This window comes from Anolis sagrei, chromosome 5, assembly GCF_037176765.1.
Source record: "Anolis sagrei isolate rAnoSag1 chromosome 5, rAnoSag1.mat, whole genome shotgun sequence".
NCBI lineage: Eukaryota > Metazoa > Chordata > Lepidosauria > Squamata > Dactyloidae > Anolis > Anolis sagrei.
In genome coordinates, this window is record NC_090025.1 from 151568329 (window position 1) to 151594867 (window position 26539).

General features: G+C 37.8%; 1 protein-coding gene across 9 annotated transcripts in view; it reads right to left on the reverse strand.

Moving 5' to 3' along the window:
* Positions 1-8306: 8306 nt before the first annotated feature.
* Positions 8307-26539, reverse strand: part of MGAT4C (MGAT4 family member C) — a 491168-nt gene continuing 472935 nt past the window's right edge. For 8 of the 9 annotated variants that reach the window (XM_067469121.1, XM_060777364.2, XM_060777362.2 and 5 more), the window contains 3 exons: positions 20512-20667; positions 13002-13149; positions 8307-10073 (listed from right to left, as the gene is read on the reverse strand). In XM_067469121.1, coding sequence (XP_067325222.1) covers positions 8917-10073; positions 13002-13149; positions 20512-20667 — 1461 coding nt within the window. In that variant the 3' untranslated portion in view covers positions 8307-8916. The remainder of the gene's footprint in view (positions 10074-13001; positions 13150-20511; positions 20668-26539) is intronic. The other variant, XM_067469123.1, reaches the window with a different exon arrangement.

Here is a 26539-nt window from a genome sequence, read left to right on the forward strand (position 1 = left end):
GGATAACTTGGAACTATGGTAATTGTTTTTCAAAGGAACTATTATATTGTGAAACTATCAACTAATTTTGTTTTGGGGAGAGCAGCCTATGGAGCATGATGCGCTGGGAATGGGAGGCACATTATTGTGCTTTTAGTCAAGGGTTGAAGGTAAAGGGGACTAATGCACTAGCAATAATAGGCTATGAAGCAGATTCACCTGCTAAAATAATGGGAAGAGCAAGTTTAATTTTTGCCGATTCACAAGGATAGATAGAAATCAGTAATTGGATGGTGGAGTTATAATCTTGGGAACTTTGTGTTTCTTTCTTCCTCCCCGTAATACTTACCCAAATGGAGATATGGGGATGCTAACATTATCAGAAGACACCACACAGAAAAGATAGACATCGTTGTGGCCTGCGGGCAAACAGCTATCAGTTGGATCTCATTTTCACAGAGGTACAAACTGTTTTTTCTTGGAAACAGAAAAAATGATGGGGAGAGGAAACCCTTACCTAAAGAAGAGCTTTACATGTATTTCAACTGCATGTTTAATAGACTAGGTTTCTAGTCTTGTCACAAACACACCAGGATTAATTCTGTTCTAGTGGTAAATTATCTTATTTGACCAGATAAATCTCTCAAATTCATTTTTATATCTCCAAAGTTTGGATCAAGTTTATGCTCATTTTGGAAAGCCATTATGAAGAACAAACCAAACAGATTCTCAATCATCAATTTACAAGAAGTTGAGAACCATGGTATACAATAAAGATAGTATCCCTTATATTTGGGCTATTAGATAATATTTGGAAAAAAATGTTTAGTTCCTATTGGTAGCAGGAACGAGTCTTGAGTGGTTTCCTACCATTTGAATAACTTTTTCAGTCTACTATTCTTTCTTAACACAGGATAAAGTGGGCATTTAGATCAATTCTGAGTCCATATGAGGCGTCCACGCTTTTTCACTGCCTCTGCCAACACTTTTTAAATGTAGAGAGCAAACACCTGAAAAGGAGGACCTCACATTTAGACAATCCACAATTTAGATCACATGAATTCATCAATATATTACTCATGAATCTTGTTAATTGGACATAGTACAGCTTGCAATATTGGGCACTTTTTTTGCTTAGATAGGTGCATTTGAACATATGCACTTCTTCACATCAGTTTCTCCTTATATTCAACATAAACTTTAAATATTTCATGCTCTCCCTTGGACTCCTTTCATACTAATGCATAACAGCCAAGAACTGTCTCTGTGTTTATGTTTATGCATTATGTCTAGCCATAAAATTGACCAGTGACCATAGAATTTCATTTTTAAAAATAAACAGTTAATTTTAATGTATATTTACATATTGACTAGTTTAAACATAGTGGGCATTTTTTATTTAAAAAATACAGTGGTGTTGGAAGCTGAGTGTCCAGAAAGTACTTTAAATATCTTATTTTCCCAGCGTTTAGAGACATGGATGGTTGTTAGGAAAGATGTAGGGCAGGGGGCGGGAGTAAAAAATGAATCAACTTTTGAAAAAGTTTAGTGAATTTTGCAGCACTACTCACCAGATCATTGATTTAGTGGAATATTGTACTTTAAATAGGGTTTGCCAAACCACCTTCTAAAGTAAGAAGGATTTATGAGTCAAGAAAGCTATTGAGTTGCTACTGCTTGAAGCCACATGGATAACTTGCCCTTATGAAATAGTCTTGTGGTACATACAGTACAATCGTTGACTTTTCTTCCCCTCTTGGCACATTTGGTCAGTACAGGCATCATTTCAATTTAACTTTCTACAGACTTTATGCAAATGGCACTTATGTTCGTAATTATGAATAACCACCAAATTCCTAAGAGTACCAGTAGAAGAATCTATTGTGCTTTCCTTAATGGGCTAAGCACTGCATAAAACTCCAAGGGAAACCTTTGAGATGAGAAGAACAAACCAACCAGGAAAAAAAAACCATATTTCTAGATCTGTCCATAAATCTTGAGATATGGACAGTTGCTTTTGTACGTAGGGTCTGTTCAGCAGTTATTTATCAAGCTCAAATCTGATCAGTACTCACAGCATCACTTAGGGAAAAACCACAAGTTTGTACATACTGTTTTCTGGCCAGAGGTGATGAGGCTATTCTAACCAATTACAACAATGTTACCGATGTGTTGTGAAGCAGTGGGGCTCTGCGAGTTACAAGGCAGGGATTGGCAAAGTATGTATGTTGGTTCCAGGGCCTCCCAGAGGCCAAAATATACTCCTTATATTTAAAAGATACCCATTTCATTGGGTCAAACATAGCTGGGGGGTAGTGGGGCAGGGGGGATGAGCTAAAATGCCCCCATGATGTTTTGGAGGGGTAATATTTTACAGTTCTTGTTGTTGCAGTTCTTCATCTTCATCTCCTCCTTGTATGAATTACACTAGAGACAACCAAAGGATTCATTGCAGTGGTGGTAGTGAATCCTCTCTTCATTTTATATGTGGTCCTTCCCCATGGCTCTCTTATGCATTAGTTGCTCCAGGATCACACACATAGCTACAGTCTATAACATCATGGAACATAATGGCATAGAACATAATGATAAATCAGATGCTTTACATGACATGCTCAATCCCTGGTAACTCTAAATAGGTCGATGAAAGATGAATGTATCAAATCCTAAAGGACTGCCATCAATAACTTCATCATGCACAATTAAGTAAGCATTTCTATACACTTAAGGAATTGCCACAGATGGTGCCTTTCACATGATGCAAGCTTCAAATGTGGGCAGAGGTATCTTGCCACTTCTAAAGTGTGGGTTTTTCCCACAATCCCTGAGTCAATTGACAAGTGACTTATTCCTCAGTTGCCTAGGTAGACACTTGTAAAAATGCCCAATTTACTATATGATGGGAATCCCCCTTGCCTGTTTGCAAATAAAATGATGTCATCAAGGAAGGAGGAGCCAAAATGGGCAGAATAAATTGTTTTCTGCCACCATTACCATTTTGGGATTGAGGAGATATAGCAAATAAGATATTCAAAGCATTCAAGAGAAAATAACAAGGATGCAAATCCTGTGCTTCATGTCTCTGTAACCTTTTGCAAGCTTTCTGCTTCCTCTTCCTGTGTCGGGTCATAAAAGTCCTTTTGAATTATTTCCGGAATCTCCTGCTGTGCTGCTTTTGTATATCAAAAGAACAGCAGAGAGAGATAAAGCTTCATTTTCCCCCTCCCTCCTGTATGAATGTAAGAATAACTCCTTTATATGTTGTTGTTTTTCGGGCTGTAAGTTGAACTCCAGAGATAGAAAGAAGTAAAAAAAGGAAACGAAAACGGAGGAGGGATGGTGAAGGAAACAAGTCTTTACTATGTGGTGACAAATCAAAATGATAAATCTTAAAGAAAGTGGACAGAATGATTAGGTGTGATGGAGGTAGGAAAATCTTCCATTTAATTTCAAAATGAAACCTACTCTCCCAAACACTTGACCTGTTCTGTGGGATGAAGTCCCAAGTAAATATTAATCTAGATCCATGATTATCAACGTTTGGTCCTCCAGATGTTCTGTACTTTCAATTCAATACAGTCAAAATGGTAAGTGGTGTGTGCTCCTTTAACTATCACGCTGTCTTTATGGGTTACAGAGTGTGATCTCCCACTTCTTGTATTGAAGACAGATGCAGTTGGTGTTTGGATAGGGGATGTCTCAGTTTGTTCTTCACCTTAGACAGAAAAATGTCTTTGGTCAGCCCTACCAGAGTCTCCAGACAAGGTGATAGGAGTCTATAATCCTGGAAGTGTACAGCACATAGGCACCTTGTACACTATCAGAATGTGAATAAGGCAGAGGATGCAATCTGCCACTACCTGGGGATATAAACCTATGCGTGTTTTTCTTTTAAAACAAAAAACAAAAAAACCCAGGGAAGTTCATTATATTCTCAAAAGAGGATTCCCTTTTGTTAAAATTGTCTCAGTCAAGGAAGTATAAATATAGCTCCTTCATAATGTTCAGGTAGAGCCTATGGGCCTTGCCACACAGTTTCACTTGTTGAAATACTGGACAACTTCTATTTTCACTCTAATATAAACAATAAAACCCTAACTTTCAAATAATGAAGACAGTCTTCCATTCTGTCAGTTAAATCAATATTGGAATGGAAGTTATTTATGGTTGTTTCCTTGGAGATTTATCACTGCCACTGTCACAATTGACATCACTTGTCATGATAAAGACCACCTCCAGCAGTAGGCCCCAAAATACCAATTTCACAGTTCATACACAATGACAACTGCTTCTAGTTCAATAAAATGAAATATCACTGCAGTTAGGATGGGAAAATATCTTGGATGGACTTATATACAACATATATTTCATAAACAGTTAAGAGAGAGATTTATGGCCTAATTTCAAAGGTATTTTCTATTCATACTATTCCATCAACATGTTATCTTCAACCAAAATTAGACTTCCATTTTGACACTATTGGGCTTTCCTTTGCAAACAGATCTTCTTTCCAAAATCAGAACTCCATTGTTTGCTTCAATAATGGTTATGCTTTCATTGGTACGAGATATGCAGAGCTGTTTAATATGCCAGGAGGAAAGCCGGGCAATGAGCAGCATAATTAATTCTTGAGAAAAAAACAAAAATGAAAAGCCTGAGGAATCAGGTAAGAAACCGACAAATAGATCAAGATAGAAACAGAAAGTTGGAATGTAAAGGTAACAGAAAACAAAAAAGGGCGTATAATATAACCTGAAAAACTGAAATGAATTTTAGATACAAACTTCCCCAAATTTAGTTTTAGTGAGACTGCTAAGAAATCAGACCAAGACCATATAAAGGAAATCTTGTGTGGCCTTTGGTTAACATTCCAAAAGTATTAAAAGATAATTAGACATAGCAGGCTAAAATTATATATGACTATATTCTGAGATATTTAAATCACAGTAAAACCATTTTTTGTTATTGGAATACATATGTCATTCTGTTGATCTGTTTGTGTGCAGCTTACCTGGGTAAGGGAATAAAGCAATAGCATTTATAAATTATTTGGACTAGTTTTGGAACATATACTTCTTCTAATTCATTTTTCCAATTTCAGCATCTATAGGATAACACTCCTCACATGTAAATTTGTGACTTATTCATCAAATGCATTATCAATCTATGCTATCATGGAATAATTTTATGATGCATGTAACTACTTTGGGAAGCTATCCTAGAATAAGCTATCCTAGAATAACACATTGTTATGGAGACAGAAAAAAACAGAAGCAGATTTTTTTATATAGAAGGGTACTATAGAACACAGTTGTAGAAGCAAGGCTTTTCTGCCATGTCATTCACCAGGCAGAATGATTTCATTTCTCAGTGAGTTCAGCCATAATTGTGGTTTAATCAGCCACAACAATAACAAAAAGCAAAAGAAAACCAGTTGCTGGCAAAACAAAGGACTGATTTCTAAATATATCCCAAAACAAAAGAAACACTAGCATGGATAGCTGAGCAAATGAAGGGAAATACTTGACACAGAAATATTACAAATACACTGTTGTCTGCTCTAAACTCTTTTGCTGATAGATAACTGGTGGAAAGTCAAGGGGCACAGATCAAGGAACAATTTCTTGTGTAAGTCCTACTAAAATAGAATGAGTATGTCCAAATGCACAACATCAGTAATACAAATCTCAGCATGGATCCCCTATAATATATAATTCATATATAATATATAATTCATATAGGGTCTATATGAATGGAAGTAAATGTGAAAAGGTAGGTCAGCTGAGATCATAGGTCTAAGCCATGATGGAATTGGCTCAAGTCTAGGTTCCCATCCGTACTGTTATTACCCCATTGCTCCACTTTTACTGCTATGACTCCATCCTATGGCACTGGTGGCCTGGTAAGGCATTTTCTTTGAGACTCCTAAATCACCTCCTGAACCTGCCAATCTCAGGAACCCACAATTAATATTTTTCTAAGATGTATATATGATTAATTTGGACCACACATGACACACAGAACCCCCACGACCAACAGAACATACTAAAGGTCTTTGTGGGGACTGACCCAGCATGGTGGGAGTTGTAGTTCACCGTGTATCTAGAGAGCAGTCTGAACCCCACCAATGATGGTTCTGGACCAAACCTGGCACACAGAACCCCCATGACTAACAGAAAATAATGGAGGCTTTTTGGAGGGGGGGGGGGTTGACTCTGGATTGTGGCAGTTATAGTTCATCCTGCGTTCAGAGAGCACTGTGGATCCAAATGGCAATTATCTGGACCAAATGGAGCACACATTGCCTCTATGACCAACTGGGGTTTGAGGACAATGACAGAGGATTATGGGAGTTACAGTTCACACTCCTGGCAACAACAGACCTGGACCAAACTTGGTATCGAGACCCCACATGGCCAACAGATAATATTGGAGGGAGTTGGGGAAAATAGTCCTTGATTTCTGTAGTTCATCCATATCCAGAGTCCTCTGAATCCAAATGATGATGGATCTGGACCAAACTTGGCACACATACCCAATTTGAATACTGATGGGGTTTTGAGGAAATGATCTTGAATTTTGGGAGTTGTAGTTCAACCGCATCCCAAGAGCACTGTCAACCCAGCCAAACCTGGCACAGATACCCAACACGTCGAATTCTGAATACTAGTGGGGTTTGGGGTGGTGGTAAAAGTTGTAGTTCACCCACATGCAGAGTGTACTGTGAACCCAGCTGATGACAGATCTGGACCAAACTTGGCACACATACACAATATGCCCAACTTTGAATATTAGTGGGACTAAGTTTTGGGAGATGGACCCTTGACAGTGGGAGTTGCAGTACCTTCATCCACATCCAGAGATCACTGGAAACCCTACCAATCATAAATTTGGCTGAAACTTGGCACGCTGACCCCCCCATGACCCATTTTAAATTCTGGTGGGGTTTGGGGGTGTGTGGACCCTGGACAGTGGGAGCTGCAGTACCTTCACCCACACCCAAAGACTACTGTGAACCCTACAGATGATGGATGTTGAACAAATTTGGCAACAGACCCCCATGGCTACTTTAAATACTTGTGGAGTTTGGGGAAAAATGACAGAGGTAATGGGACTTGCACCCCACTCATGTCCTTATGCATTTTTAATGGGAGCATTCATAAAATCCAAAAAAAAAAATATTGACATTTGTTTATTGTTATCAAATTACTTAACCCAGTCCTTGCCGGGTACCTAAACTAGTATGTAATAAAAGTACTATAATTGTAACTGAGCACCTGGTCATTGGGCAGAAAAACCGACTTGGAAGATCCAGAGTTTAGTAATATTGCTAAACTTATATTGCATGAATTGAACTGCATGATTATGGAAAATGTGAAAGCTTATGACATTATTGAATTCTACTACAGAGAAAATATAATAATTAATAAAATAATGAATGTAATAAATAAGAAAATAAAGTTATGTTGTTCTGTTTGTGAAGACAATGCCACTTAACATAATCATTTGTTAACTGCATTCCTTTCATCCAGATGTGTGGACATTTTCCAGTACTATGGAAAAGACCCCTCTTCTATGGAATTTCCAAGGTGAATTTCACAGGAGTAGATAAAACCATCACTTTCAGTTCTTTGCTTCCCATTATTTTTCTGCTCCGATTTCCATGTTAGTTTGCCACTTCTAAAAGAATCTGTACATGTATGCATGTGTGTGCATTTTTCCCTTATAACTTTTTTTGTTAGCAGTTTTTCTTGATATGATTCGTTTTTGTATTTTTTTTTTGTTTATTTTCTAGCGTTTTAAGCCTTGTTTTCCCCTAAAACACAGTTTTGTGTATATTTGTTGTCTTCAGAGGATAGTATTGCAGGATTCCAAAAAGTCTGAAAAGCAAAAACTATTTAAAATATTCCAGTTTGTGTATTGATCGGGGAGGTTTTATGTGTTCCTACTAAAAGGTATACCAGAGGAAATTATTCTCTTCTCTACCATTACAGTCCCAAAGAGCTGAGAACTGTAGCCCTTAGAATTAGAATTTCACATACAAAACAGTTTTCACCATATACTATGACAGAACTTTTTCATATTTTTGCAGATCACCTCTAAGAGCACTAATAATCTTCTATAAAATACATCAAGGCCACAAAAAATCCCCCGCTGTAATGCAAAACTGAAAGTCAACTGCCCTTGGAGCTAGCAGAAGTTACTTTGGGGAGTGAACCCAAAGATATATGAGATTGACCTTTTGCATCATTTTGAGAGGAATGAACCTCCATACTCCATATAAGATAATATGTTGGCTGAGAAACCAAGAATGGCGGATACACGTATTGAAGTTTACAGAACAATCATTACAGTTTTATAACATGTATTTTCAGCTGCAATGAGTATCAACACAGCTTTCTTACAGGGCTCACAGTAGAGAATACTGGCTGCATTAACAGGACTTCCAGATCAAAACTGCCTTTCAAACAAAACAAGCCATCGACCACTGTACAAACACAAACCACAGTCACATTTTTAATTTATATGTGATATGATGGAGTCAAATTCTTTTGACAATATACTGGCATGGGCCTATAAAAACTTTAAATTATGAAACAGCATTTGCTTTGTTTTGAGCATCTGTTCTTCCCAAAGGGGAAATGGTGAAAACAACAGAGAAGTGGATTTGGAACTTGAGAGATGGATGAGAACTGGTTTGCACGTCCTATAAAATTCAAACATTCCAGCAGACTCATCATTGTATATTGCCTGACTGAACAAGTAAAAACTAGATTGCTTTTGTTTGTTTTGTGATTCCCCAGACTGTCAATATCAGTAGCAAAGGAAAAAAAATCAGAAAATTCAGTCATTTTAGGGAATGGCACCATTTGGGATTCAAGCAACAGTGTTTCTTTCCCTAATAAAGAAAGGCAAACCTACTCCTGTAGATTTACCTTATTGACTTGGTGGCTGTAAAGTCCATATGCTAATGCTCCTAATGATCAACCATTCTTTTTGACTTTTGGTAACTAGTATTCTCATACAGTTGATATCAAAAAGAACTTTGTGCTCCACATCTGTAATTTCCAAGTTGCCATTTTTAAACTCCCCTAGTCGCAAATAAGTAGTACATTGTCTGCCTTTTTTGCCCCCGACAATTTTTTCCCCAACTTCCAGGGCCCCATGGTGAAGGATATCATTTTGTCGGTCTTCTGTCCCAGTGATAACTTTAATTCTATTTATTTTAATAGGCTTTTCAAAGACAATCACATAGAAATCCCCAGTTGAGGGTGCTTTGCCCCAAAAATATTCATCAACACTACTATATGCCTTGCTTGCTTCATAATTTTCAAAGACGTTCATGTTGGTATAAAGAATGGCAGGTGGGTTATCAGGAAGATCAAATGAATCCTCTTCAAAGTCATCATCTTTTAATTTATTCTCAGCTCCTTTGTAAGATGAATAATAACCCATATGCTGGAAAAGAGATGGTTTGAAACGTATCACATCCTTTTGAGCTAACAGCCCACGGAAATGTATAAGCAGCCAATCACAAGGCATTTCCTGGTAGAACATCAGCAAAAAATGGGCCAGTCGAGGAAGATCGTGTGAATGGTATAGCTTCCCAATGTAGCCCAGTTTGGAAAATTCTAATGTTACCCAGTAGGTTCCTTCCCTTGAATTTATTACTTTCTTAACAACAGTCAAGAAGTTTTTGGCACATCGAACATCATCTTCTAACATCATGTAGTAATCAGAGAGGTTAGCACAGAAATTAAGCAAGAATGCATAATCTACATTCTGCTTAGAACGAAATTTCACCCGGTCTTCGGGGTCATTATAATTTCTCTTAAGGCCATCTAGTACTGGATAGTACTCCTCTGGAGTGTGGATTACCATCAATCTCCCAGCAATTACATGATGGGCAAATTTCTGTGAAATGTCTTGAACCATTCCATCACACCAGGCTGAGTCAAACTCGGCCAGGTGTACCACCACAGCAATTTCCTTCAGCTCTTCATAACTTGACTGCTCAAATATGGACTTGATTGTCTCCAGCAAATAATTCCCCTTTTTCCGTTTGACTGAGGACAGTCCAATAGTTAGATATCCTAGAGAAATAAAGAGAATTAGGTCTTTAAAAAAACAGAGACCATAACCATGTGAAATAAAAACAAATTACAATGTAATTTAAAATGAATTATCTCAATGTTAAAAGACAAAACATAAAAATAAGACTTTTCCTCCCCCCTCCCCCTTTGGATGCAATTCCCATCCCAAATTTCACATCACAGATTGCTTTTGATTTTCTGTGTCCACTTGGGTGTTGTTTTTCTTATTGCTGTCTTAAATATCAGATCCCTCCAGAATGCATAGATATCAACCTAACACTTGTCATTCCTTCAATTAAAAAGGGGAGTGGTCTATATTTGCTAAATAAGCAAGCTTTATATCTTTTATTTTCATAAAGATATATTGGGAACATATTGAGGCTCTTGCATCAAACATCAGGTGTTAACTGCATGTAGTGTGGCATGGAGTAAAAACCAAGTGGTATGTGTGCAAAGATGTTGGCAGGAAAATATATTTAAAATATTAACACTCTACAATCTGTCAGAGAAATGGGAATTCAGAATCATTGTACTCAGACTGCTTATAACTTAGTACATTAGTAAAAATGAATGAAGTGATGTGTTGCTCTATTTTTAAAATAAATTTCAGCAAAAGGGAAGGGAAGGGAAAGAAAGAAATCAAGTTTTTTTTTTTAAAAAAAAATAGAGATGTGATTTCTCATTTTCTATTTATCTGCAAAGTGAATAGTTTTCTTGTCTTTCTTTGCCACAGGAGAAAATAACAATTTTGTATTGTTCTCAAGAGCTATTCATGTTACGAAGATTTTAAAGAAATGCTTCAAAGGGAAGGGAAGGAAATTTGTTTATTTATTTTGCACAAAACCCATTTTTTGGCCAGATATATTTTCTGTTTAAGAAACATTGCTTTCTATAAAAAACAAAACAAAACAAAAAACCCGTATCAACCCTCTCTCTGTTTAATGCATTTTCTGCAACAACAACAAAAAACAATGTAGAAAAGCCATGCAATTTTTATTGCTACATAAATAAGTTGCCCTCCAGACAATGCAGTGTGGAAATACTTCTCCACTGCTGCATTGTTCTTGATAGAGTTTCTCCAATCATTAGGAAGTCAATTATTCTTCTGGGAAATGCGTATTAACAGATATTATTTTCTAGGCTTGTGCACAGATTTGTTTTGGACATTTGCCTTCAACTTGTTCGGCTTGTTCAGAAGCCCGTAATGGCATGGGCTTCATCGCCATTTTTTTACCGGCCACAACAGAACAATAGTTGTTGAAAATTGGCTGCTTTCAGTTTCTTTTGGTTACACTTTGAATTTGGGGAGGGAGGCAGTTGCTAGGAGGTAAAGAATACCAGGAAGTGAGGTTTCTTAAGCCCTATAAACCCAGGTCTTTTCTAAAGACAGAAGGGAAAGGATCCCAGGAAGCAAGGTTTCATAAGCACTTTATTAACTCATGTCTCCTTTACAGACAGACAGAAGGCAAGGTTTCTTAAGCCCTTTATTAAACTCAGGTCTCCTCTACCGACAGAAGGGAAAGGATCCCAGGAAGCGAGACTTCTTAAGCCCTTTATTAAACTCAGGTCACATTTACAGACAGAAAGGAAAGGATTACAGAAAGAGTGGTATCTTTGATGCTTTTGATCCAGGTCTTAATGAAAGACATAAGGACAAACAATGCCTAAAATGATGGGAAGGGAACCTGGGATGTCCGTCCCCGTCCCCGTCCCGTTCCCCCCCCCCCAATAATGGGTCGGATAGAAAATGAAACTTTCAGCTTCCCAGATCAAAAACAGATTTCTGTCCTCCTGAATCTGGGAAGCTCCTGAAAAGCAGATTGGGACCCCCACCAAAAACTGGGGTATCAAAACACATCACAGTTTACCAAGATTGCACAAGTCTATTCTTTTTATTCTGAATCTGTTTAACTTTTTTCCATTATTTTTAAACATGAGAAACTTTATCTGGTTAATTTTTTTGCCACCTGGTCCCTGGGGCTTCTTCTTTCCAGGGATCATTGTGGCGGTGCCAGTAGGAGAGTGAGCGAATCAGCACTCCCCCATGGTGGGTGCTAATTGGCCGATTGGTCTGCACAGTTTGCCTAAAAGTAGAAATTCCCAGGTGACTCATCGAATAAAGAGAAGGCATCCCACCCACCCAACATTCAAGGAAACAAACAACAGTGCTATGTACATTTTACTGTTACAGCAGCCAAGGTGGGGGCAAGGGTCCAGGATTCAGGGTGGACATTTCCTGGTGGAAGAAGGACCTTTCTCAAAAGCAATTCTTGGGTTGTGTTTCTTTGAGTTTTGATTTAACTCTGGCTGACTTAAATTCAAATGCATGTAGTGCAGCTCCTAGATTGCTTGCAGTCAGGGTACTAATATTTTCAGATTCATGAACTATGGAAAATTAATGTTTTTAATTAGCCAAGACTCTTACTGTATATGCATAGGGAAAACCCTCTCGTTTATTCCTAATCTATCTGACAAGATTTTTTGAGATGGGGTGTGGTGGAATATCTTATTTCATGAACCTACAAAGCAATAGGTTTTGTCTTAAGACTTCATAAGGTATAGTAGCTTTGGAAATAAAAGTAGTGTATCTAAAACTGCTGTACATGCAACTTGGCTGATGTGCCATAAAAAAATCCCTAAATTGATGAACCAAATGTCATCACACATTGGTATTATGAAAATATTAAAAGAGTTATCCAACTCCTGGAGAGTATGAACATCTTTTTTTTCTATTCTAACTTTTTGTATATGTGACATACCATTTCTGTGACAACTAAAAGTTTATTAATGTAATAATGAATTAAAGCTTATTTCTCGAGCTCCATGAAAGAGCAAAATCCAACTTGGTGTTTTCTTCTATGTTTGCAGCAATTGGATGAGATAAAAATCTTGCTTTAGTTAATGAAATTGGAATGTTCAGATACTTACTTTTCCTTAGCAAAGGTGTGCCAGCCAGATAGCGATAGGAAACATTTATTGATCCTGAGAAATTGGATAGATCCTTAAAGGTGTGAGCATATCGTTCTGAATTTAATTGATGTGTTGCTGATTCTCTGATTAACTGCTTGTCTCCATCCTAGAAGATGAGAAAGAAAGAGGAGAGAGAAAGAGCACAGCTAACACAGTTGAAGGAATTTAGGTGCACAGGAACTGTTTTTCATTGTACATATGTGTTATTTTTAAACTCCAGCTACATATTAATTCCAATTGACCATACATTACAAAAATAAATGCCCCAAATAGAGAAGTTCCTGGAATGTATCATATAAACCAAGTTTTCAAATCATCTTGAGGTGGTGGAGGTGATAGTTTCCTCTCTCAACTATTGCTTAGAACCAGGGCTGTGATAACCATTTTGCTTTATAGAGCATTGCATTATTAATCCCTAGTCTACAATTTGTGAGAGAGACAGACTTTATTTGGAGTAAACTTTTTGTGCTTATTGTGGTTTCAGTTAATATAATAAAGATGTGGCCTGCATTCCATATTGCTGTTTTCAATTGTCATTCTGGTGTGTATGGGTGGGTGGGTAGGGAACTAAAGATATCCCTCCATTCAATATGCTTTTACTGGCAATTTTACATTTCGGCTACATTTAAATTCATATATCTGAATTTAAACAGGTATCACTTGATGAATTAATGCACATGACTCCATCTCTGAACCCTGAATATATACAGCTGCTCCCATCAGTATCTTTTCAAAACCCTATCAGTTATATTCCTGTTTCTTATTGCCACATAACTACTGCCCTATTTTCTGCAAATTACAGTGAGATCCAGAATAAATTATTTGAGTTTAGCTTCCATGTAAACTAAAGAGCTAACAGTCTGTAATTGAATTCCCATAGATTTCAATGAGAACTAAATTTAGTTAATACAGTCTGATTCTAAGTAATTCTCCTTTAGTGCCCTCCATACGGATAAAACCTAAACCTAAACCTAAAAGACGGCTTTACAACCTAAAAGACGGCTTTACAACCTAAAAGACAACCTAAAAGACGGCTTTACACATGGACTTCACCAGATGGTCAGCACCGAAATCAGATTGACTACATCCTTTGCAGCCAAAGGTGGCGGACATCCATCCAGTCGGTGAAAACAAGACCTGGGGCTGACTGTAGCTCAGATCACGAACTTCTTATTGCTCAATTTAAAATAAAACTAAAGAGATCAGGGAAAATACACAGACCAGTTAGATATGATCTCACTAACACTCCTAGCGAATATACAGTGGAAGTGAAGAACAGATTTGAAGGACTAGATTTAGTAAACAGAGTCCCAGAAGAACTATGGACAGAAGTCCGCAACATTGTTCAGGAGACGGCAACAAAGTACGTTCCAAAGAAAAAGAAAACCAAGAAGGCAAAATGGTTGTCTGCTGAGACACTGGAAGTAGCCCAAGAAAGGAGGAAAGCAAAAGGAAACAGTGATAGTAAGGGGAGATATGCCCAGTTAAATGCGCAATTCCAGAGGTTAGCCAGAAGAGATAAGGAACTATTTTTAAATAAGCAATGCATGGAAGTGGAAGAAGACAACAGAATAGGAAGGACAAGAGACCTCTTCCAGAAAATTAGAAACATTGGAGGTAAATTTCAGGCAAAAATTGGTATGATAAGAAACAAAGATGGCAGGGACCTAACAGAAGCTAAAGAGATCAAGAGAAGGTGGCGAGACTATACAGAAGATCTGTATAGGAAGGATAATAATATTGAGGATAGTTATGATGGTGCGGTGAATGAATTAGAACCAGACATCCTGAGGAGTGAGGTTGAATGGGCCTTAAGAAGCATTGCTAACAACAAAGCAGCAGGAGACGACGGGATCCCAGCTGAACTGTTTAAAATCTTAAAAGATGATGCTGTCAAGGTGATGCATGCCATTTGCCAGCAAATATGGAAAACACAAGAATGGCCATCAGACTGGAAAAAATCAACTTATATCCCCATACCAAAAAAGGGAAATGCGAAAGACTGCTCCAACTTCCGTACAGTGGCCCTTATTTCTCATGCCAGTAAGGTAATGCTCAAGATCCTGCAAGGAAGACTCCAGCAATACATGGAGCGAGAGTTACCAGATGTTCAAGCTGGGTTTAGAAAAGGCAGAGGAACGAGAGACCAGATTGCCAATATCCGCTGGATAATGGAGAAAGGCAGGGAGTTTCAGAAAAACATCTACTTCTGCTTCATTGACTATTCTAAAGCCTTTGACTGTGTGGATCATAATAAATTGTGGCAAGTTCTTAGTGGGATGGGCATCCCAAGCCACCTTGTCTCTCTCCTGAGGAATCTGTACAAGGACCAAGTAGCAACAGTCAGAACTGACCACGGAACAACAGACTGGTTCAAGATTGGGAAAGGCGTCCGGCAAGGCTGCATCCTCTCACCCAACCTTTTTAACTTGTATGCAGAACACATCATGCGATGTGCGGGGCTGGATGAATGCAAAGCTGGGGTGAAAATTGCTGGAAGAAACATTAACAACCTCAGATATGCAGATGACACCACTCTGATGGCCGAAAGCGAGGAGGAGCTGAGGAGCCTTCTAATCAAGGTGAAAGAAGAAAGCGCAAAAGCCGGGTTGCAGCTAAACGTCAAAAAAACCAAGATTATGGCAACAAGAATGATTGACAACTGGAAAATAGAGGGAGAAACCGTGGAGGCCGTGACAGACTTTGTATTTCTAGGTGCAAAGATTACTGCAGATGCAGACTGTGGCCAGGAAATCAGAAGACGCTTACTTCTTGGGAGGAGAGCAATGTCCAGTCTCGATAAAATAGTAAAGAGTAGAGACATCAGACTGGCAACAAAGATCCGCCTAGTCAAAGCCATGGTATTCCCTGTAGTAACCTACGGATGTGAGAGCTGGACCTTAGGGAAGGCTGAGCGAAGGAAGATCGATGCTTTTGAGCTATGGTGCTGGAGGAAAGTGCTGAGAGTGCCTTGGACTGCGAGAAGATCCAACCAGTCCATCCTCCAGGAAATAAAGCCCGACTGCTCACTGGAGGGAAAGATACTAGAGACAAAGTTGAAGTACTTTGGCCACATCATGAGGAGACAGGAAAGCCTAGAGAAGACAATTATGCTGGGGAAAGTGGAAGGCAAAAGGAAGAGGGGCCGACCAAGGGCAAGATGGATGGATGGCATCCTTGAAGTGACTGGACTGACCTTGAGGGAGCTGGGGGTGGTAACGGCCGACAGGGAGCTCTGGCGTGGGCTGGTCCATGAGGTCACGAAGAGTCGGAGACGACTGAACGAATGAACAACAACAACATACGGATAAAATTCTGTAGCTTTTTTTGCTGTTCCACATACATTTGATTTTTTTCTCAAAATGTTATCATGGTAGCTGTAACAGTAATATTTTGTAATAGGTGATAGGAAAGGGATAAACTTTAATCAAAATTATACTGAACTAAAACGGACAGATATATTGGTTCTTTCTGGAAATTTATTAAAGTCTGAAGTTGCTTAACCTATCTCTAGAGATTTATAATTTTTCTAGCCTTATTTGAATGTAATAAACTTATACAATCAAGAAATGTTTTCATGAAGTATGTTTCCCTGCTGTATTGCTATTTTTATTAGAGTAACTTTTGCAATAAAGATGAAAAATAGAACCATAGCTTCTTAGTTCTTTGAATCCAGTATATGCCACTATTTCCCTATTATAAACTTTGGCTGGCTAGAAGATGCCACAGTATGTTCCATATGTATCTTCCATGCTAGTGTCTTCTTCAATACATGTCAAAGCAATGTTTCATCTGGATGTATTGCAGTCTATCTCTCAAGGGAGATTAATGCAAAAGCAACTTTGATGTTGTTTTTCAAAAGAGGCTTTGCACTGAAATGATGATTGTAGTTCTTTTTTCCAACTTCAGTGGAGCAAACACCCTGAAGCAACTTTGATGATGTACACAACTAGACACATGGAAGAAATGGTGAATTAATCTTGAAAATCCCAAGAACCCAATGTCTCAACATGTCTTTGAAAAGTTTTCAGAATATTTCAGTAGTATATACTGACAGTCCACATTTTAGAAGTTCTTTTTGTACCAAGATTCTCCTCAACACAGTTATACCAATGACCATTTGTTTACTCCTTCTTCTCAGTCCTTTCCAATTTCCAGAAGAAGAGACCAACACACAAGAACTCTTTGATTCTTCTCTTTGCTATTCTCACTGTTTACCTCCTCAGAGAAGTTAGTAATGGAGCTGAGCATTGAACATAAGGAAATGAGAACCCAAAAGATGGTATCTTTCAACTATTATTTGCTTATTGCACCTCTGAAAGCCCAACATTTAGTGTATGTGCTTAACTATAGGTGGCACATGTATTTACTCAAGTATATCATATTTACTCAGGTATAGTGTGTCATCAATTGTAATGCACACCTCAATTTTGAAGGTGTGCATTGCAAAAAAAGATATGTTGTTGAATATAACACACAGCTTTCCCTTGTCTGTTGGCTGTTCTGCTGCCTACCTTGGATGGACGGGTGGCAGCTTCCCAACGAAGGCTTCATTCGTGAGACCTTCAAAACTGAGAGAGAGTTTGAAGACTTTGCGAATGTGGCCAGTTGGGAAACCATGCCCCTCCATTAAGCTGAAGCTGGTAAGTTTGCCAGACTTGGCCTGATGGAAGGACACAGATGGGTTTATGTGTGAATGTAATTTGTCATTCAATCTAATACATATCTCACTTTTGGCTATATAATTTAGCAAAAAAATATGAGCATTATATTTAAGTAAATATTGTATATCTTAACCTACTACTAGATGAGACATTAAAGTCCTAGGGGATTTGAACAAGAATGCTAAATTTGCTTTGAATAAAACAATGGAAAGCAAGCTCTTTTATTATGAAAAAGACAAAGTAGGCATAAGATATCTTGCCATCTGGGAACTTCACATAAAGATCTAAAAGCAAGAAAAACAGAAACAGCATAAACCTCAATAAATAAAATGCACAGAGATGTGTCTGGGGGATTTGAAGCAATTAGCAAACCAAAGGAAGCATCAGTGAGACTGACAGAAAATATGGTATAAGCCAGGTCAGATTCAATCACAAGCAAAGGCCTATGAATAAATAAAATCCCACACAAAATCTTAATGCAAAGCAGTGCCACCAGAGGAAATTGTATTTCAAAATCATAACAGAATAGAGGGGAAAATTACCAATCACTGAGTTCTCTTATTATAGAAGCCAGAAGAGCTGTAAAACAAATGCAAATCCTATAGTGTTATTGTTTAGATTTTTTTAAAAAAAAATATAATGAAACTATATATTGAACAAATGTCTCTGTTCCATAAATTTGAAATATTTGATACCCCTCATACATTAATTTCAAACCAGAAAGAAACTACCTCAGTTATTTTTGGTGAACAGATATGAACCACAACAACCTGTCAGTGTTGTACACTTTTTATAGCTTCCAAATAGATCTGGGAGGTAGCTGCTACAAAGGGACGCTTGGGCTTCAATTGATCTTGCTCCTAAGCTAGTGAGGTCAGGTAAGGTAAACACTGTCCATCTTTGTGATAATGAAACTGAGAGAAAATACAGCATAGAATTGGTAAAGTGGCAGTATAGGATCATTTGGCTACTCTAAATGAATTAAATTCTCCAAGGCCAGATGAATTACATTCAAGGGTATTAAAAGAACTAGAAGAAATAATTTCAGAATCAATTGCAATCATCTTTGAGAATTCCTGGAGAAGATCTGGCAGACAAGAGGAAGCCAAGCTGTATGAGGAGTTGCTTAGGGAGCTAGGCATGTTTAGCTAAGAGAAGAAAAGGCTGAGAAGGGACTGGATAGCCATGTTTAAATACTTGAAAGGATGCCTGTGACAATGTGTAATTTTGTTCCTATAGTTATGTGTTGTTTAAACAGTAGTTAATAAATGGTAAGTATGTAGAATTATATTTTGTTAGAGATGTTGGCTGGCTTGGCCTGAGTTGCCATAGCAACGGGGGTGGAGCCAACTGTCACCTAACTGCACATCTGTTTGAAATAGGCAGTCCATGACCATTAGAGTTGCAGAAAGGACTGATTTCTCTAGGGGGAGATTCAGGGAACTAGTCTGTGACCAAAGAGTTACAGGAGAAGGTAGTTGATCCTGTGGTGTGTGGAAAACCAGCAGGAATTCTATAGTTAGAGAACTATAGGGAAGACTGGTTCTTTAATATTAAGAATCAGGGTTTGGCTGTGAGTCAGGTGGCTTATTTGTAGTAAAAGAACATTTGTTGAAGAAAGATATATCATCTACTCAAAGAAATCTCTTAAAGTCTGTACCTAAAGTTACTCATGAAACCTTACTATTGTAACCAACTAAGCTTGTGCTTCTAGTGAAGAAACATTGAATCAGTTATATTCTAATAAAACTTGTTACTGTTCTTTTTACAAGCCTTGCCTCTGTTACTTTTACTTCTAAGCCAAACAGCCTACAAAAGAAGAAAGGTCAAATCAAGAACCAAATTAGAGCTACGCTATCAAATGAATAAATACTTCTGCAAATAATAGTCCCTTTATAAACCAGCTCCTAAGCTGATATTGATCATTGCCCGGCTTTCCTAACAAATTTGGTGGCAGTAATTTTACGCTCCTTCACAATGCCATATTCCATTTGTCTTCTATTGCTCTATGGCACAGAACAATGGATTGAAATTGCAGAAAAAGAAATTCCACCAAAACATTAGAATGGTCTTTGTGGTCTCTAATATGATTCTATGATTCTATGTGCATTCTTCCTTTAGTTCCCAATTGTGAACTGAAGAAAGGCCTCTGAATGACTGCAGTTTATGACAAAATTTGCAGTAGCCCGTAGCTGAAAATCTCTTTATTTACACATTGCTAGAGCTTCTGACAGATACCAACTTTTGCTGCACTGTGCACGTATGGTAAGGCTGATATTTCAGTGCTCTATATATGTTCAATAAATCATTCAGGAGGAAGAAAATGTTCCAGCAGGGAAAGTTATATTTGCTCTGTTTTCCACTACTTGGCAAGAAATAAGTGTCTATTTCTCTTCATAAACCATTGAGACTAAAGTGGTATCCACTACTGCCGACTCAAAATTTTGGGCAGGCTGTCAGATTGGAAAAAATCTCAAAACGCACAGGAGCAACTAACATGCCTCTTTGTTACTTTTTAAACAAGGATGTTTTTGTTGTCCTACACTTTTAAAGGACAGTCAGAATGAAGTTGTGTTTTCAATGCTGAAGTAGAATTTTGGAAGACCAGGATTCCTATTCCCATTCTATCAAGAAAACCTCTAAGCAAGACACACTTTTTCGACCTCAGAGGAAGGTAATGGGGAACCTCACATCATTAAATACTGCCTGAGAACCCTATGATAGGGTCACTTTAAGTTGCAGCCAACATGGATGTGACAACATTTCATTTTCATGCAGCACATAATTTCATGTATCTAACTTACCAAGACATAGCTATCTTCAATGTATAAGTTCATGAACAGCAAGCAGATGACAAGGACTCCAAGAAAGGATACGGCAGATCGCTTTCGTAAACACCTCATTTTGTCCAAATGCTTCAGTGTGAATCTCAGTGTAAAGAGAAAGGCATACAGCACTTCCTATGGGACAAAAATTGTTGTGAAATTTGATATGGTTTAGGAGTTATATTATACTTTTGAAACAGCTAATTTTACAGTTTTAGATTACTATTTTGAAAGAACTAGACCCCATCTTTCTCACTGGAATTTCTTACAATAAGTGTTGACATATTTTATCAGATGCTTCATATCAGTATAGAACTACCTCACAGAGATTAAGGATTACAAGATTAGAAACACACACACACACACATAGAGAGAGAGAATGAGGTGGGGTGGGGGGAGTGAGATAGATATTTTCCATCCATCCATCTCTGAATTATAGTTGTTTCGAACTGATATATGGCAAATTTAATGTTTGCTTAAAACCGTCTACTCAATTTATTGTTATTTTGTACATGCTAGACAATATAGTTGTATAGAATTGGATGCAATGCATTGGAAGACATTCTGTGAAAACCTCAATAAATTTAATGGAATTTAGCTGGTGGGTTGTTTTTTAAAAAAATAGTTGAATGTATTTAAGGGCCAAACTCATAGACTTCCATATTACTTTGTTTTGTGTGTTTTTGTTTGTTCCCCAAACAGATTTTACATGTTTGTGGATAGTTTAGATAGGGAAGAAGCAGTTTGACTCTTTCCTCTCTGCATTAAGCCACTCTCGTCAAACTGTTTTTCTCTGAATCAAAGAGGGTGGGGGAGGATGCAAAACCCTGAAATGCCCAATCCTCCCTTCTTCTCCCTGAGATGGGTTGTAGGACCATTGATCCTCATCCAACCCCTGCTTAGTTATGAATTTAGCATACCAATACATTCATTTTTCTGAAAGGTAATTTTCCAGCTTCTACCAGGAGTACAAGTGGCAATGAAAATAAAATGGGTTAATGCCAAGCTGATATGCCTCTTGGTTTCTCCAATCTTGGAGGTGGCATTTGTTTTAAGAAAAGATCAGTCAAAGCTCATTAAAAGTAATTACAATTGATGCTTCAGGCAAAATAGTACTTTTACATCTACCATATATGCTCATATTCAAATCAACATCGTGTATAGTCGAGGGCCTGTTTTGGGGACAAAATTATTGATTTTGATATGATCCGTGAATAACTCAAGGGTCATTCTGCAGAGAGGGGAAAGCACCAACGCTACCTTGGGCAGCCAGCTATGCTGGATGCCACAGCCATTTACTTGCCCAGGCATTAAAAAAGCAATTGAAAAAGCACTATGGCAGAGATAATAGAGGGGTGTGCAACTTCTTTTAGGTTCTCCCAGGACAGACTAATTTCTTGCCCTTTGCTAGTCTACTCAGAGAAAGTGATAGTTCCTTTTTTATATGAGTTACATTGATCCATGGATAAATGAACTCAGTTTTTTGTGGGTTTATTTTTTTTTGACTAAAATTTATAGACTTATACACAGGTATATAGCGCAAAATTGTCCAATGAAATGTTGGCAATTTCCTATAGATGCTTCCCTATGTCATTTGATGGGTGCATGTTCAGTAGTTACCCATTTTGTATGGTGGTGTAATGGATTGGCCTACCTTAAAGAGTTGGTGTAAAAGACAGAAACCAAGCCCAGTTTGCTAAAGCTAAGGAGAGCTGAGGGGAGGAGCAAACAGGCAGCCTCATAGCCAGGAGTGCAGTCTGATTGGCTGATGAAATTGGAGGGAAAAGCTCAGCAACTGGAGATGGGTGGAGCCAGAAGGAGAGAAGAAGCTGACGCAGCCATTTCAGAGCAGTTAGGAGTTTGGTAGGGAAGAATACAGTCAGAAGTTTTGATGGGGGAAGGAAGAGTTTGGGATTTTTTGTAGTTTAAAGATACCGCTTTGAGGATAATAGTTAATAGGCCTCTATAGTGATTAGAGTGCTGTGGGAGATTTTAAAAGTTTGAAAAGATCCTGTTTGGATTTCTGTGTAGGGAACTTTGTTTAAAGAAACTCAAGATATAAGTAACATCCTCTGTAAGAAATAAAGCCTGTCAAGGTATTTGAAACCATTATGCATATTGACTGTTCAAAATAAACAACATTTTTCTGTTTCATCTCAACTGAAGTCTTTGTGTGGCTTTTTAAACATTCTAGTGAAGGAGGTGGCCTATTAAAATAATAAACTGGTGGCAGCAATAGAAACCTTTAATAAATAATAGGAGGTAGCAAAGGCAAAATATAAAAATACAGTGGTAGCTTCCCACTGTCTGGCTTTGTGTGTGAGGGTGTGTGTGCTCTGATTCCCTCACGGCCTTGCCTTGGGGCAAACCTCCATCTTGTTTGTGGTTATTTCAATTGGTGGCAGTGTCTGGCCTGTCATCCATCCTGTTTGTTACAAGTGATATTGTAATCTTGCAGGCTAGGTTTTTGGGAAGATGACAGAGCTTTCTCTGTAGCAGCCCCTGATGGTGGAACTGTCTCTCTTGGGAAGTCAGGTTGGCTCCATCCTATTTATGTTTCTAGTAAGCAGCAAAGACTATTCCCTATCATATGATGTCTCATCTTTGAAATTGGTATGCCTGTCATGGCCATCTGATTTTAAATTATGTTTAAGGACACTTTGTAATCTGCTTTATTTGGGTTTTTTTTTTTTTAAAAAAAATGTTTTTTACTCCTTGCATATTACCTCTACTTCCCTAGTGGACTGAGAAGCAATACATAAATGTGTCATTTAATAAATTAACATACAATTTTGTATTGGAATAATCTTATGCCACTGAAGAAACAAAACCTTCTGAATAACATATCTGCAACATACGAGAATTTAATATATCTTGTGTCAAAAGTATTGCATAAAATAGTTTATCTAAAACTGATAAAATAAAGGTATCACAAGCTGCTAGATAGTTTTAGACCAAAAATGGGCAACAGCAACTGCATATTCTATACCTTTAAACAATTCTTTCTGTGTGCATGAGGCAGGGCATCTTGCGCAAGCATACAGATGCTGAACTGTTTGTTCTGCTCCACAATCACACAAGGTGGAGGATTCTTCTAGGTAGTGCCATTTTGCCAGGCTGACTTTTGATCTGCCAACTCTGCCTCCGAGTCTGTTCAGGGACTTCCAAGTTGCCAATTCTTGGTTTGCCCCTGAAGGAAGACCCGCTTGGGGGACCATCCAACTGGGATTTCCAGGTTTAGCTGTCCAGAGGGATATTCTTGTTGTTGCTGGGGGAAGTAATACGGTGGTTCTTGGGAAGCTTTGCCTTGCTTTGCATCTACTGGGAGGAGGCTGATAGCCATGCAGTGGATGGCTTTCACAGCGTTCAACCTTTTTTCTGTCACACTTGGCAGTAACCTCTCATCGCACCTGGGGGATGGGCAATGCCAGCTAGCTTTATAGAGTCTATCAACAGGTGTGGGTTTAAGACATCCTGTGACTATTCTACATTTAGTGCTATATTCACCTGCTTCAATGGGGCTGAGAAGCAATACATAAATGTGTCACTTAATAAATTAACATACAATTTTGTATTGGAATAATCTTATGCTGCTGAAGAAACAAATCCTTTTGAATAACTTATCTGCAACATATGAGAATTTAATGAATTAGATCCAGTATGCACTTATTCTTTTCAAAAGACACATATCCTAGTATTGGAAAGATAAACATTCACCATCCATTTTTCAATTGTCAGAAGGCCTCACTGCTCTAGCTATTCATAAGCATGTAGAACTTAAAGTTTTCCTTAACATTAAAGGAATGTTCATATTCATACCCTGTATATTCCTCCTTTTCTTCCCCCCTTTTCTTTCTACCACCTCTCTATACTTTTATTATACCATGATTTAAATAATAAAATTATTTTAAAGTTATTTTATTTTTTTTAAAATCAACAATAAAGCTTTGAATGTGGAGATGTACTACAATTGCGTAGCATTTGCCTCTTATAAACATGGGGATTTTGTACAACAAATGTTCAGCATCTGCCTCTTCAATGAAATAGTAGTTTTGTCTTGGAGTGGAAATATAGATGATTATAGTAGCTCACATGCTTTCCAAATCTTTTTAGTTTTAAAAGAAAGCAGCGCTGGGGCTAAATCAGTGCTGGGTATAATATGCATCATTTATACCCCAATTTCTACTTTCCTTTATAAACTATTCACTGTGCTTCCTGAAAACAAGTCATTTTGCCATTCTGACTACCTAGGTGGGCCCTGCAGCAAATTAGAAATGCCTTTCTGGGTTAGAGATCTGAAGCTGTGCGTTGGGTTGTCAATAATTCCAGCTTAATAACCCCAACAAGCCACTGTGACGATCTACATGAAGCAACTTTTACTGCATTGTGACATAAAATTTACTCTGATATTGCAAAACGTTACTGGTATAAAGTAAAAATGAACTACAAATATGCTGAAATGGGAGAAGTAGGACAGTTTTTACAGGGGCCTGGCTGAATATGCTACCTCCAGCTATACTGGAAGGAAGATCTAGGCATTAGATTTATATTGAATGCCATTGCTCAGTGAAAGATAGGTAAAAGTTTTGTTTTCAATGAATATTTACTGGTTGATTTATAATGTCCTGAGGGCAGAGTATCTTAACCATACTGAGATATGGGGAAAGAATTTCTTACGAGATATTGATTTTATTATTGTATAGGCAGGACAGCATGTAACTATTAAAGTTTTAGTTTTTAGCTGTTGCAATTCATGCCAGAAGAAAAGTTTAAATATGAATGCTATTTCCTGCCAAAGCACTTCTGAATTTCAAAAGACAGGTTTGTATAACCTGCAGCATTTTCCTTTAGGTATTGGCAGGTGATATGGGAAATCCGTTGTCTAGAGATTTTGTGCTTTGAAATATAAAATGTATTTCACTGAGTCATATCTGAGAAGGGAATTATCAGAAGGAGTAGAAAAGTTCAGGACTTGTCTTAAACAAGAACAAGATAGCATGCCGACAATATATCTAGACTATATTAAAATGGTAATGTCATTGGTAAAGTATGGCAAGATGCTACTTTATCCCTGGAAATATATATGTACATTTATAGTCACTAGAGGGCAGCATTGACACATAGCATACCTCTCTTAGCGCTATTCTATAGCTTTCCTTTTACCTAATAGTCAAGTCATTTTTTTTTGTCCTTAGCAAACTTATGACAAAAACTGACCCGACATCTTGAATAAATGATATGGAAAAGTTTATATCAAAATTCAAAAACCCTCAAATGAAGAACTGAGACAGAGTGTGTGACCATTTAACTAATATTTATATTCAATGTTCTGATCCATTTTCAAAATTGCAATTATATTCACAACTAGCGACAATGCAGAAAAAAACAGCAGAAAAAAAGAAGACAAATATGAGGCTTACAACACAAGTGATAATTTTTGCTCCACACATCTGAAAATAAAGACTGCAGTGGACATGATTAAGAAAATACTGGGAAATAAGTTCTCTTGTGCTCATGGGGTGGGGATTTCACACAAGGAATTTGTGAATTCTCTATATATGATCAAAACAGATGGAACATATAGAAGCCATGAAGCTAAAAAAAAGCTTGTGTACACTGTCTTCATGTGTGTTTACATTATTCAGATTTTTAAAAGCTGGAACAGACCTTTCGAACATTGGCCGAAATAGGAAAAACATGCAGCTGTGGACAAGCCTACATAGGGACCACCAAACGCAAATCAAGGAACATGAAAGGCACTGCAGACTTCTTCAACCAGAGAAGTCAGCCTTATCAGAGCACCTGATGAACCAACCAGGACACAGCATATTATATATATGAGAACACAGAACACAGAAATGCTGGACCACTCTAACAACAACCATGTCAAAGAACACAGAGAAGTCATTGAAATCCATAAGCATGTGGACAATTTCAACAGAAAGGAGGAAACCATGAAAATGAACAAAATCTGGCTACCAGTATTTTTTTAAAAAACAGTAAAACA